The sequence below is a fragment of the Ovis canadensis genome, chromosome 23, assembly GCF_042477335.2.
Source record: "Ovis canadensis isolate MfBH-ARS-UI-01 breed Bighorn chromosome 23, ARS-UI_OviCan_v2, whole genome shotgun sequence".
In the NCBI taxonomy this organism is placed as follows: domain Eukaryota; kingdom Metazoa; phylum Chordata; class Mammalia; order Artiodactyla; family Bovidae; genus Ovis; species Ovis canadensis.
The window spans coordinates 53,686,697-53,701,670 of NC_091267.1; the positions used below are offsets into that span (position 1 = coordinate 53,686,697).

At 46.9% G+C, this 14,974-nt stretch overlaps 1 protein-coding gene across 1 annotated transcript in view; it reads right to left on the minus strand.

Annotated features, from left to right (window-relative positions):
- Window positions 1-281: 281 nt before the first annotated feature.
- The window catches only part of LAMA1 (laminin subunit alpha 1), a 124,017-nt gene continuing 109,324 nt past the window's right edge, over window positions 282-14,974 (minus strand). Inside the window, exons 52-63 of the mRNA XM_069568622.1 lie at window positions 13,094-13,208; window positions 12,701-12,871; window positions 11,262-11,413; window positions 9,923-10,108; window positions 9,174-9,309; window positions 8,122-8,234; window positions 6,685-6,874; window positions 5,994-6,152; window positions 4,894-5,047; window positions 3,260-3,393; window positions 1,472-1,694; window positions 282-636 (exon numbers count right to left, since the gene is read on the minus strand). Of these exons, the coding sequence (XP_069424723.1) occupies window positions 476-636; window positions 1,472-1,694; window positions 3,260-3,393; window positions 4,894-5,047; window positions 5,994-6,152; window positions 6,685-6,874; window positions 8,122-8,234; window positions 9,174-9,309; window positions 9,923-10,108; window positions 11,262-11,413; window positions 12,701-12,871; window positions 13,094-13,208 (1,894 nt within the window). The 3' untranslated portion in view covers window positions 282-475. The remainder of the gene's footprint in view (window positions 637-1,471; window positions 1,695-3,259; window positions 3,394-4,893; window positions 5,048-5,993; window positions 6,153-6,684; window positions 6,875-8,121; window positions 8,235-9,173; window positions 9,310-9,922; window positions 10,109-11,261; window positions 11,414-12,700; window positions 12,872-13,093; window positions 13,209-14,974) is intronic.

Genomic DNA, 14,974 nt, shown 5'->3' on the forward strand with positions numbered 1-14,974 from the left:
CCCTGGGATTGCCCAAGCAAGAATACTGGAGTAGGTTGCCATTCCCTTTTCCAGGGGATCTTCCCGACCCAGGGATCGAACTCTCTTTCCCTGCATTGGCAGGTGGGTTCTTTACCACTGAGCCACAGGGAAAGCCCATGAAAGTATTCATAAGCCACTCTAATCTATGATAGTCTATAACGATAGTTTTTAAAAGTTTAAAATGCAAAACATGAAGTATTATCAGGTGATCAACAGAACATTTCAAAAGTTTCATTTAAAAAACTTAAAAGAGCCAGTGATTTCAATTTACATTTTAAACTATTTAATAGAGGTATTTGTTGTACACATGGTTTTAGTTAAACATAAACAAAAACGTTCTCTCTGGAAACACTGAACCTGAGTTGGAAATGAAATCTGAACTGTAAAGATTTTAGTTCACAAAATAATTCTCAAAATATAAACGATGGTTCCCAACCGAGGCATTCCCCAAAGTTCAGGACTCAGTCCCAGGACAGGAATGAGGGAAAACTCCTTGCAGGTCGAAAGCTGTGCTCAAGTCGAAGGACTGCACGTGTGGGCCCTTAGTCAGAGTGAGCCTCCGCACACAGCCCCGGAAGGAGGCCCGGCTGCTCAGGCAGTTCTGCTTCACATCAGCTGTTTAGAAAGAAGAGAAAATAAATCTTGTTGTGTTAAACGACATAAGAAGAGCAGTAGAAACAAAACTAACCATTTGTGGTTTCCACATCAAGATCAGAAGAATATTTTTCCATATAAGTGGCTTCAGTGATAGCATCATTTATAGAAAACTATTAATAATAATTTTAAGGCATAGTTGTGACTTGTCATAAAAGGGATTTTTATCTTATTAACATTTGTATTAATTACTTGGAGAATCTGAAAAGCGATGTGAGAGCGTAAGACACATGTTTGTCCTCTAAAATGATTACCGACCCGTAAAATGATTCCCACTTCCGGGCATCATTTGAGATTTCTGTCAGTAAAGTCACCCAGCTTACTATACACCATACCCGATGTTCTCAGAGTGCTACCCAATGATCAGCTTCTGCGTGCATGCATGCTAAGTGGCTTCAGTCGTGTCTGACTCTGTCAGACCCCCGTGGACTGTAGTCCGCCAGGCTCCTCTGTTCATGGGATTCTCCAGGCCAGAATACTGGAGTGGGTTGCTATGCCCTCCTTCAGAGGATCTTCCCTACCCAGGCATTGAACCAGCATCTCTTACGTTAGCAGGTAGGTTTTTTGTTTTGTTTTTTAACCACTAGTGCCACCTGGGAAGCCCTGATCAACTTAAATATGAAGATAATTTTGATTTTTCCAAAAATTCCTAGGTATTGGAATAGACCTAAAATGTCAAAGGATTTGTCACCCATACCATGTATCTTTCTTCACCCTTATTCTTTATCCCCCTGAATAAGACTTCCCCCAGAGGCAATGCCCCCCGAAAAGTGAGCAGAGTACACATCACACGCACCAGGATAGCCGCCAACATAAATGGGATCGTTGGTGTCAGCGGAGGTGGACTGGGTGTGCGGACTTTCTGCTCGAACCGCGTTCCCGTCGACAATCAGAACCACTTGATGCTTGCTCTTGTTTGCCTGAAGGGTGTGCCATCTCCCATCGCAGAGCCTACTGGGAGCTTTGGGCTCGTACGTGGCTGTTATCCTCCCAGCACCATTGTTAACGTGAAACAAGAGCTAAACAAATGAGACACAAGCCAATACCTCGGTGAATTTTTCCCTATTCAAGGAACACAGTCCATTCACACGATGTTCTTAGAGTGGATAAAATCAGAGCATTCTGCTAACAGGGAGGGCTACCTATGAAAATGTTGGCTTAAAGCTCAACATTCAGAAAACAAAGATCATGGCATCCGGTCCCATCACTTCATGGGAAATAGGTGGGGAAACAGTGGAAGACTTTATCAGGCTCCAAAATCACTGCAGATGGTAACTGCAGCCAGTCATGAAATTAAAAGATGCTTACTCCTTGGAAGGAAAGTTATGACCAACCTAGACAGCATATTAAAAAGCAGAGACATTACTTCGCCAACAAAGGTCTGTCTAGTCAAGGCTATGGTTTTTCCAGTGGTCATGTATGGATGTGAGAGTTGGACTGTGAAGAAAGCTGACCACTGAAGAATTGATGCTTTTGAACTGTGGTGTTGGAGAAGACTCTTGAAAGTCCCTTGGACTGCAAGGAGATCCAACCAGTCCATCCTAAAGGAAATCAGTCCTGAATATTCATTGGAAGGACTGATATTGAAGCTGAAATTCCAATACTCTGGCCACCTGATGTGAAGAACTGACTCATTTGAAAAGACCTTGATGCTGGGAAAGACTGAAGGTGGGAGGAGAAGGGATCGACAGACGATGAGATGGTTGGATGGCATCACGGGCTCAATGGACATGAGTCTGAGTAAACTCTAGGAGTTGGTGATGGACATGGAGGCCTGGCGTGCTGCAGTCCATGGGGTCGCAAAGAGTCAGATATGACTGAGCAACTGAACTGAACCTATGAAAAACAAACAGTGGTTTTGTGAGACAGTGTCCTAAGGATTCTGATGCTAGCCTATTCCCAAGGCTTTGGAAGGGAACACAGCCACCGCCATGGGAGCAAGCCTGAGCCACAACCTTAGTGATGCATCCTCAAATCAGTGTCGTATTTTCATCATGACAGGAGCCCATGGGTCTACTAAGAAAGCTGGTTCACAGCTGTTGCGATAGCACCTGTGAAGGAACATTTACTAACTCCCTCCTGAAAAACAATGGATGCTCTACTACCCCAGGTGGTAGCACAAAAAATCTGAGACCTGCAGAAGGTGGGAGGGAAACACTAAGTATCCTATTTTCAACTTCTTGTGCTGTACGTGAAGCTTTGCTGTTGTTCTTTAGTGGCTTCAGTCATGTCTGACTCTTAGTGATCCCCTGGACTGTAGCCCACCAGGCTCCTCTGTCCATGGGATTTCCCAGGCAAGAACAGTGGAGTGGGTTGCTATTTCCTACTCCAGAGGATCTTCCTGACTCAGGGATTGAACCTGTGTCTCCTGCATTGCAGGCAGATTCTAGACCACTGAGTCACTGGGGAAGTCCTTTTTTAGGATTATCTAATTTAAAATATTAACTGAATCTTTTCTCCATTCCATGAAAGTGAATAATTAGAAATTTGGATTTAGATATTTCTACTGTTTCTCAACTGCTCTCTCTGACACTGGGATGAGATGTGGGCGGGGGGTGGGGGTGCATCCAGATTAAGCGTCCACCTTTCCATCTACAATCTCCAGTCCAATGGCATCCACTTTGGCGCTGCTGATCCCCAGGAGGACACCGTTCTCCGACGAGGTACGGAACTCCAACGTGATGTTCACGTCAGATCGCACTTTGTAGCCTTCTCTGACTGAAACACGCAAGGAAGACACTCAGTTAGTGATGGGGCCTGCCTGATGCACGAAGGCACAGCTCAGAGAGGCCAGGGGCTGGGCTGGCTGGCTGGCTGTGCTTTTGGGCTCCTGATGAGAGTCAGGAGACTTAGCTCCAGCTCCTTCTCAGGATCCAGCTCCAGCCTCACCAGCAAGTCTCTTCCACCCCCGAGCCTCAGCTTGCACCTCCGTAGGATGAAGTGATGCTTTTAAAGAAAATACACAACCAGCTGGGCTAAACCTGACTGGAGATGAGGTGGGCACATGCTTTTATCCAGAGCCACACAGGCAAAAGTCAGAAGGGATTTGATCCATGTAATTGGGTCATCATCCATCCAAAAAATAGAGCACTTGACTTTCCCAGCATCCACTAACTGGTGTGTCATCATTTGCTGAGTGTGTTAAGTGTGTTAAACTCCACACTATGCATTTTTTTTAAGTGGGGTTTTAATTGAATGCATTTTTCATTCAGGTGATAAAAAAGCTGGGCTAAGTTAGGGATATTAGCAATAGCAGGCAGTTGTTATCTATGGGGCCCAGGGCTGAAGGAAAAGTGGGAGGTGGTGTTACCAGAAGCACAGAGCGCGAGAGACAAGCCTGCTGGCTTTTCCTCTCCTCCCTCCCAACCTCCATCTTCCACCAGAGCCTCGGTGGAAGCCCCCGGCAAAGGAGCCAGAATTCTCTGTGATAGGAAATGGAACAGGGGCCAGGGGAGCGCCGTTTGAGTGCAAACAGGAGTCAGCCGGCAAGCTGCCATTGTTTAGTCCCTAAGTCGTGTCAGATTCCTTGCGATTTCACGGACCGTAGCCTGCCAGGCTCCTCTGTCCACGGGATTCTCTAGGCAAGAATACTGGAATGGGTTCACGCCCTCCCCCAGGGGATCTTCCCGATCCAGAGATCAAACCCACATCCCCTGCTTGGCAGGCGGATTCTTTACCACTGAACCACCAGGTTTAGCCAGCCAATCAAGCATCTGAAGTGGGAGAGCACGTAAGATATACAACAAGGGCTACTTCTAAGCCTTGAGGAATTTCCATCCTAAAGCATTTTCGAGATTTAAATTCCTCTACTTACAACTCATGAATATTTCAACAGTCTAAACAGAGTTAATTTTTTCATCAAAACTGAATTGCATTTGGCTGGCTGGTCCAGACATTTTACCGTGCTGTTTTCGAATTCAAAGGTCTTTATTAACCTGAACAGTGACAGCTTTTGCCTTATGTAAATCTGGGGCCAGTACAGATGACACCAGGACCATGTGTTGCCGTCTGGAGGGCCACCTCTCCTGGTGAGAGGAGGCCATCTGGGTACCATGACAGGTGAGCCGGTTTTTACACAAGATGCTGAGAATCCAGAATTCGTGGTCTCACTGCAGCTTGTGCAGCGGGTCCTGTCCTATCAGATGATTCCTGGATCCTTATCATCTTAGACTGCAAGGCATCCCAGAGACTGCCTGTGAGACGGTTGATCGTACATACCGAGGGCTGCGTATCCACTGCCTTCAAAGAACGTTCCTTCCTGGGCCACGGCATAGCACCTGGTCACTGCAAATGCAGACACGGGGCTGTCCGTGTCCAGCTTCTGGCTGTTCACCGTCACCTCCCCGAGGCAGGCAGGGATGCTGTGAGTGATCTAAGTGAAACGATGCAGGAGTAGGTGACGGTGAGGACGTGAGAAGGACAGCACACACTGTTCCCACCCTTCAACACCACACAGTAAAACACTGTCTTTGGGTTTTAAAAATCCAGTGGCCACCATACTTCACATGAAGGTCTAACTTTAAATAAATTTATATTAAAAAAAAAAAAACCGAAACCATAAAAAAAAAAATGAATAGAATTTGCCTATGGGGCGGGAATAAATAAAAGTGTTTATCAATAAAGTATGAAATTCAATTAAAAAAAAGGCTACTATAATATAGTTAAAAGGGTTTTCTGTTGAGTAAATATTGTGGAAATCAAGACTGTGGAGTGGGGCTTCCCTGGGGGTTCTGGGGTAGAGAATCCATGTGCCAGGAAAGGAGACACAGGTTCGATCCCCAGTTGGGAAGACCCCACACGCCACAGAGCAGCTAGGCCCGTGTGTCACACAACTGTTGAGCCAGTGCTTTAGAACTGGGGAGCTGCAACTGCCGTTGCCCATGCGCCTGTGCTCACTGCAGTGAGGCCAGTGCCCCACAACCAGAGAGCGGCCCCCTCTTGCTGCAACTAGAGAAAAGCCCAGGCGCAGCAACAAAGACCCAGCACAGCCAAAAATGATAAATGAAAAATCAGGAAAAAAGAAAAGACTGTGGAGTGTTCTAACCTGCAAATACAAATTTGCTGGACTTTTCCTGAGTTGCACTGGGGCTAAAGGCCTGTGGGAAGGGAACTGTTCGTTCGCTAACCAACAGGAAGGCAGGCTGGGCTTCAAGGAGAAGCCCCAACACACAGTCGAGGGATGTGGTTCCAAATGTTTCCATTTTGCGACCAAGCTCTAGGCCCAAACACGGTAATTTAAACATAAACACATTCCTCCACAAGACAAACAACCACCACAATAAAGGTAAAAATGGGCCTACGGAGAAAACGCTGCTTACGTTTCCAATGTTTCTGGCCCTGTACTTGGAGGGGAGGCCTCCGAGGTACAGCTTTCCTTCCACGTCCAGCGTGGTGGCATCTCCCACCGTGGTCACCATGGGCGATTCCTGGCCGTCGACCGTCATGAAGCCCCTCCTTTTAAAGTACTCTGTCTTGACCTAGAGCGATCGGAAGACATGAGTCATTTCTAAGGAATCTGAGAAAACAACAGCTGTTTGCAGCATCTGTTCACTGCAGGAATAATAACCCGAATGGAACCCTCAAGAATGGCTCAGGTGTTTGCACCTCCAAGGTTGAGAGGAGGCTGAGCCTGGAGCAGGTTAGCAAAGGACCTGCTGGAGAGTCCCCGTCACAGCAACACGGAGGCCAGGACATCAGGTTGGGCCCATTCACGCCACCCGTGGGCTTGGTTTACTTCTCGTCAAACCAATAACATATCTGGTAAATGAACATTTCATTCATTCTACCAATGTTTGCTGCGTGCCTACTAAGTGTCATGCACTGAGTGAGCCCTTGAGGGTATTTCAGGAAGCAGAAAAGGTTGTGCCCCTCAGGAGCCTACATTCTATGGGGCAGATATCAGACACAGAGCAAGCTGGAGGTTGATCCCACTACTGTGAAATGGAGTGGACACGAGGGGCCGGTGGATCAGAGCTCAGCACAAGTGACGCCACCTTCCCGAGAGCCTACCGTGTGCCACTGGCCATCGCTGAGCAGTGCTGGGTGTGAGACCTTGGTCCTGCCCTTCCCAAGGTCGAAGGTGAAGTGGAGGCGGCCCGCGTGCAGCTGGAGTGCGGCGTAGTCCACCTGGTTCTGGTGAGCCATGTAGTACACCAGGCCGCTGGAGGCGAACGTGCGGATGCTCAGCTGAACTGAGAGCCTGGAGGGAGGCGAGGGCTCTCAGGAAGGAACATGCTGTCACTGTCTCTCTTTAAATTCAAAGACCCCAGTAAGTGTTTCAACATCTGTTTTGAACATCTCAGGTCATCCGTCCCTTCACTGACCTATCCGTTCATTCACTCGTGGTAACTGCCTACCTCCATCTGCCAGGAACCTTCCTAGGAACAGAGGATCAAGCAGTGAGCAGAGGAGGGTCCCTTTCTCCCCAAAACTAACATCAGAAATATACCACAGAGTTAAAACTGGGTCACGTGGAGGCCAGTGGGAAAGGGGGCTAATGAGCTGTGGCAAAAAATGGTGATGATGGCGAGAAAGCCGGAGGGCTCAGAGGTCTTGATGGGGTGAGCAGCTGCTAGAGAGAGAGGTAAGGAAGAGAGAGAGGTGGTTAGCATGATGCTTAAAGCAGAGATTGTGCAGGTGGGTACTTAGGAAGTGCTCAGCGGTGTGACCACAGGGAGAAGGCAGTGAGGGAGGAACGAGGGAAAGACCTCTGAGAGATTGGAGCCAGAGGACCTCATAGATCAGGGGCTGGGCAGCTGCCAAGCTCATGGGGACTGAAGCCAGGAGCCAAGGGGCAGTGACCTGAGATGGTGGCAACAGAGGCATAGAGCACTGCAGAGCCGAGTGCGTGGACTGCGGGGCTGAGACCCACAGGAGGACAGGGAGGCCTGCGGGTCCAGAGGAACCTCAGCCACGAGCCCTCTGGGATGTGAGCCAGCTTCCCTGGCTGGAGAAGGCTGCCTGGGACAGCCAGGTGTGAAGAGCAGGGGGAACGTGCAGGCTGGCATGCGTGTGGCTCCAGGAATTTGGGGTCATGATGATAGAGCTGGGGGGCCATTTCTACAGATTAGTGAATGTTTCCTGTAGAATGGGGTTCAGCATCCAGGTAATAGCTTCAGCGGACTTGGGATTCCAGAAGGAAGAAGGGTTTAGGTAGCCAGGGCTCTCCTCCACACCCCTAGAGAGGCAACCACCCACCATCATCAAGACGGGGTCCAGACAAACCATGAAACCCGGCCGAGCCACGCTGGCACATCTGAGCTGCATAGAAGCTGTGTTCCTCTTTGCCTCTCACTGCCGCCACGTGGTGGCAAGCTGAACACTCCAAAGTGTTCACTTCTCGTGAAACACGAGAAGCTTCTTCCAGAAAAGACTCACTGCTGAAGAATATGCCCTGGATTCTTCTAGCAATGAGACATCTCGTGAGGACATTAGAGCATCGCCTACCTCTTTCGGACAGCCAGCTGGTTAAAAGGTAGCACCAAGTGGCTGCCTTCTGCGAGGCCGAACTGGTGGGCGTTGGGCACGTATTCCGGGGGCCTTTCTGTAGCGCACAGTTCCTGTAAGAGATACACACGGCTCACAGCCATGCAAGGCCAGGCCCTCCACCCCCGCCCTTCCCCACACCCTGCAACACGAACATGTCTTTCCACGAAGGAAACATCTCAGAAGCAAGGGTGTCAGAGCACCAGCAACACAGACACACCAGCAACACAGACACACCAGCACGGCCTTTACCTTCTTGGCTGTCAAGTCACACCCCTTTGTCTCTCTGAGAAGGCAATTAGAGTTTCTATTTTTTACCTCAACCTCACTCAAGTTCACCAAATTCCCATGAATTTTCATCAGGTCCAAAGGGCAAAGACCTTGCTTGTGCCCCAAATGCCCACTCCCTCAAAAAAAAAAAAAACAACTGCTCTAGGGGAGCCTGAGGGGTCAGCGGCTGCAGGAACAGCTGGCCCACAGGCAGAGGGGACTGTACGTGCCCACAGGGGACAGGCCAAGGTGGTTCCTCCTCGACAGGAGTGAGGTGTAGCCAGGAGGAGCCGGGCTGGAGGGCAGGTGCCTTGGGTCCAGGCCGAGTAAGGCCGTAGACTCAGTTTCCCAGGTCGGTAGATGGAGGCTACCAATACCACCGCCCTGAACTCAGAGACAGGCCTTGCTCTGTACGACTGAGCCATTTGCTTCATCAGAGCGTGAGTTTTCAACCAAGGAAGCAGAGAAATCATCAAACGGAAAGGAAAGTGAAAGCTAACAAGGGCTTCCCTGGTGGCTCAGATGGTAAAGAATCTGCCTGCAATTCAGGAGACACGAGTTCGATCCCTGGGTAGGGAAGATCCCTTGGAGAAAGGAATTGCAACCCACCCACTCCAGTATTCTTACCTGGAGAATCCCATAGACAGAGGAGCCTGGCGGGCTACAGCCCATGGGGTCACAAAGAGTCAGACACGACTGAGCGACTAACACTAAACTGCACAATGAAAGAAGGGCCTTCTTACTGGACTTGGTAAAGGCTGGGGCTCTGGCGGGAGCTCTCCGTCCTCTCGGTAGACAGCTAGTTTTGGCCTCTCTGAGAGTGAGCAGGAGTCCAGGTCTGCGTGTTCATAGTCGGTGGCACTCGTGAAATCCAGAAGTCTAGACACAAACAAAGCGTTTCAGAATCAATGATGATAATGGAACACATGCACCGAGGTCACAGGATTACTGAACACTTAAAACCCATTAAAAAATACTAATACAATACTCTTAAGAGTAACCGAATCGACCGTCTCCCACAATGGCTAGAAGCCCGTGTGCATGCTTACTCTCCTCAGTCGCGTTCGACTCTGCGACCCCGTGGACTGTAGCCCACCAGGCTCCTCTGTCCATAGAATTCTCCAGGCAAGGATACTGGAGTGGGTGGCTATGCCCTCCTCTAGGCAATCTTCCTGACCCAGGGATAGAACCCACATGTCTTAAGTCTCCTGCATTGGCAGGAAGGTTCTTTACCACTTGCACCACCCGTGGAACTAATGCCTAGGGCTTCTTTTCTTTCTCATGCATGATGACCAGACTGTCCATCATTCTAGTTCAGTAAAGTCCATCTGGGGGGACTTTCATAATAAAACATGGGATCCACTTATTATTTGGGAACTTGCAGAATTTGAGGTCAGCTCCAATGGCAAAATTAGACTGTAGATTAGGGTCGGTCCTGGGCATTGAAAGATCGGGGTGGGCACAGTCAGGCTGAGAGTACAGTCATACTTACTCCATGTTAAAGACCAGGTTTCGGATACAGCCGTGGAACGAGCTTCTCATCTTGAGCATGGGTGTCCCCTCACCCTTTGGAATGCCCCCAACATACAGGCTGGACACATTTATGGTCTTGCTTTCTGCTGACGGGCCCAACTTCATTTCCACAGGAATTGTCTCATCCACTTGAACAGTGACAACTCTAAAGAGTCAAAGGAGAAAATAAAGGTTTTTAAATACAATGAAACATCACTGTCCATTTTATTCCAGCAAGTTCTTACTAATAAAAGTTTTCCCTGAAAGAAATTTTTTAACACGAAATTTAACATGCGTGAATAAAAAAAGGCAACTCTTGAACATGAAAAGAGACAGCTGAACATTTTCCCAAAATGAATGTAATGTGATTAAACATTATTCAGTTCGAGTGCTTTTTGGAGAAAGTGAAAGTGAAAGTGAAGTCGCTTAGTCATGTCCAACTCTTTGCAGCCCCATGGACTGTAGCCTATCAGGCTCCTCCATCCATGGATTTCTCCAGGCAAGAGTACTGGACTGGATTGCCATTTCCTTCCCCAGGGGATCTTCCCGACCCAGGGATCGAACCCGGGTCTTCCGCATTATAGGCAGATGCTTTACCATCTGAGCCACTGGGGAAGTCCTTTATTTCTTTATCTGTGACAAAACGTCCAGTGTGTTTTTAAAACATTTGGTCCATAGTTTTTGAGGGAGATTAATATAGAAATGTTACTCTAACACTATTTACTACTATTTATATTTTACTATTTGCATTGTTGCTACTTACTATTATACCACTCACTATTAACATTTGCTTCCTGGGTGGCTCAGTGGTAAAAAATCCACCTGCCATACAGGAGAGGCAGGTTCAAGCCCTGGGTCAGAAAGATCCCCTGAAGGAGGAAATGGCAACCCACTCCAATATTCTTGCTTGGAAAATCCCAGGGACGGAGGAGCCTCGCAGGCTACAGACTGGGTTCAATCACAAAGACTCAGACACGGCTGAGCACACTACAGTTATTTACTATTTTCCCACTCACTATTAGAATTTACTAACACTGTAATGGTATTTGACACAGAATTTTTCCAACTGAAGACAATTTATGCTGGGTCCCACGAAAGGGCGGGGTTAAGGTTGTTCAATTATGAAAAATCTGCAAATGTCTTATTACAAAGCAAATGAAACTGATTTCCAAGGAGGTCTTCCAGCAAGCTTCTAGAATTATATTGGAACTCTAAAAACTGAATGCTAATGGCATCATACTAATTATCCCAATCATTTCACTGCAAAGAGCCCCATACAAGCATCCTACTGGGGAACCTTCATAAGGTCAGGCAAATACCTTCCACTCCTTATCATAGAGATGGAATGCTCTTGACCATCACTGTAGGTGCCCATGGGAGCATGCAGGAGAGCTCTTCTCAGGCTGGTTCCATCCCCAGGGTTAACATGCACTTCAACGTGGCCTTCAATTAGCATGATGGACCAGAAGGGCTAGGAAGGAGACACAGAGAATTCCCATTGAAAAGACATTACTATAGATTTAAAGAATTATCATCTGATGAAGGCAATGTGGCTGTATTAGTGCCAAGGAAGCAGCTCCTTAAAAATATCACCATGTGACACTACTGTTTTCTACTTCGTATGCTACTTTCTAATCTCTGCTCACATAATTTACTTTCTGCATTAGGCTGTTATCACTAACCACATCAAAGATTTCCATTTCTACACAGTCTTCACACTTACTTATTGCTACGTTACATACTAACAAATAGTCATGTCATAAGTCACTGATCTATTTCTCTCTTTCCCCAGGTTTACTGAGACATAATTGACATTTACCACTGTATTAGCCTTAGGTATACAACACAGGCATTGGATATTTGAATATATCACAAAATGATCACCACAATGAGCTCAGTTAGCATCGATCACCTCATATAGTTGCAACATCTTTTTCTTATGGGGAGAGCTTTTAAGACCCACTCTCTTAGCAACTTTCAAATGCAATATGGGGTTGTGACTATAGTCACCGTGCTGTACATCACCCCCGATCTTGTCTTACAGCTGGACGTTTGCGCCTTTTGGCCCTCGCCACCCAATTCCCTCCTGCCCTTACAAACTCTGCTGACCACCAATCTGCTCTGTTTCTATGAGTTGTCTTCTTTTTAAGTTTCCCCATATAAATGAGATCATACAGTACTTGTCTTTCTCCATTTAACTTATTTCACTTAACGTAATGTCCTCGAGGTTCATATGTGTTCATTCATAGGATTTCCTCCTATTTTATGGCTGAATAAAATTTCACTGAATAAACACACAGACACACACACACACACACTCACACACACACACACACACAGTGTCCATAAAATATCTTGCACAGTAGAGAGCCATACTCTAAATTGTAGCTCTGTGACTTCTATTTCATTAATACAATACATTAGCATTCTCTGAGTCTCTTTAAATTATGTAATATATAAAGTTTGAGGAGAGGAAAGGGTAAACATCACCTAATTTATTACGGTCCGAGGTAGACACTAAGTGTCTTTCTTCTCAGTGGCTGGACAAGGAAGATGGACTTTGCAACACAAAGACACCACTGACTCATGAAGGAAAACACATTCAGCAATGAACACATCTCCTTAGTAAAAATGCACCCCCCTAAACCACCAGGCACACAGCTAGAATACACGTTAGGACTAAGTCATCTTCCATCCAACGTTTCCTGAAGTCATTTCCTCCCTGAGCTCCTGGCTTGAGAGCCTCTGGGTCACTCACCCCATGGGCCTGCCGATCACCTGGCTTCTCACCGCCCTGGCTCAGGGCAGCCAGGATGATGCCACTGCTGTTCCTGGTGGCAAATGTTGCCAACAACTCCGTGTCTGGTGACAGAGACTTGGGTGGCAATTCAACGTAGCCACCTCTCAAGAAGCTGACGCTTCGGACGGGCTGGTCAGAGAGGAGAGAAGAAAGCCCATCAGGTCCGCCGTGTGTGGAACCTCCCACCCAACCATCACCCAGAGGCTGCTGCTGTTTACCCCACCCCCTCTTTTCTACTCAGTCCGCTGGTTTAGATCCTGTTGCCTTATGACGTTGGTAAATCTACGGGCATTTGATTTACTCGTCCTAATATTATTACACTTGTCTCAATATTCATACAACGCTCCCCACCTCCAGTGTACAGCCTTTCCTCACGCCATAGGAATTTCTGAGTAAATCAAAGGTCGATCTGGATATTTCCAGGTTTTTGATGCAGCCCACGTAGCTCTTGCTGGAGACACCTTTCCTGTAGGGAAGGACAGGAGAGCAGCAGCAACAAAGTTTGGATCTTATAACTCCAGGTTTGAAAGAAGAAATAAAAACAAGGAAGATCTCCTTCCAGGTGTCATTCTCAGAAATGTCTAGGTCTTCCTATAAAAAGGCTGACCATGAGATGGTGAGAGTTCAGGTCAAACATGTGCTCGCCTTATGACTAAAGAAAAGGGTCAAATTTAGTAAGCAGAACTACCCAGATGGCCACAAAGAAGGCTGAGCACCGGAGAATTGATGCTTTCAAACTGTGATGCTGGAGAAGACTCTTGAGAGCCCACTGGACACAAGAAGACCAAACCAGTCAATCGTAAAGGAAATCAACCCTGAATATTCATTGGACTGATGCTGAAGCTGAAGCTCCCTTTCTGTGGCCAGCTGATGCCAAGAGCTGACTCACTGGAAAAGACCCTGATGCTGGGAAAGACTGAAGGTGGGAAGAGAAGGGGGCGGCAGAGGATGCGATGGTTGGATGGCATCACTGCCTCAATGGACATGAGTTTGAGCAAACACCAGGAGATAAGGAAGGACAGGGAAGCCTGGAGGGCTGCAGCTCATGGGGTCATAAAGAGTCAGTCAAAACTGAGCAACTGAACAACAACCACCTAGGTGGCTACCTAGACAAAAGCCTGCTTAATGTTTTTAAGGGGAACTATTACAGTCATTACCATTTGGACGTACTCACCAAAACAGGGGCCAGTTATAAGAAAGACAGTGCACTGTCATAAGGAAATTATGGCTCATAGCTTTCAGTTCAATCTCTGGGAGCTCGGCTGCCTTGACTGCCAGCTGTCTATGCATTCTTTTTTTTTAATGGTGTGAAAGAAACGTCTCGCTTAATTTGTCCTCAATTCAAAATTACAAAACTGAGAACAGCAAACTACAGGAAGTTTATGTGAATTATTAAAGTCGCAAAGCTAAACAAGAATAAGAATCAGTGCACCTCTTCTCTGCTATCTCTAATCCAACTTGCTGATGCTGGTCTTTCAGCTTTCACATACATTATTCACTCTAATCACACAAAAGGGAACCCAGATAAGTTTGCAAAAAGCACAATCTTTTTTTTTTTTTGGTCTCCAAAGAGATTTTTCTAATAGAAAGTCTGGACAGGAAAATGATGCGTGATGGAAAGTGAGGTCTCCAAATATTGCACAGTTACCATTTTTAGATGTTCTATAGGCAGTAAGTGGAACATCATAAATTTTACTGCAAAAGGCCTTCTTTACTTCTCAAGTATATGGCATACTTGGAAATAAATCCTGAATATTCACTGTAAGGACTGATGCTGAAGCTGAAGCTCCAATACGTGGGGCACCTGATGTGAAGAGCTGACTCTCTGGAAAAGACCCGGATGCTGAGAAAGATTGAGGGCAACAGGGGAAGAGGGCGGCAGAAGATGAGATGGTCAAATAGCATCACCGATTCAATGGACATGAATCTGAGCAAAATCCAGGAGATAGTGAAGGACAGAGAGGCCTGGCATGCTGCAGTCCACAGGGTTGCAAAGAGTTGGACACAACTTGGAGACCAAACGACAACAACAAATATGGCATACTAGTCAAAACAGAGTGCTATGGGCTCAGTTATGTTCTCTACCTCCTATCAAAAAAGATTTTGACTTTCTAACATTCTACTTTGAGGTAGTATTCATAAGGTACTAAATGTAACCATACTTGGAAATAGGTCTTTGTGGTCGTAATCAAGTTAGGATGAGGTCATTAGGATAGGTTCTAATCTAGTATG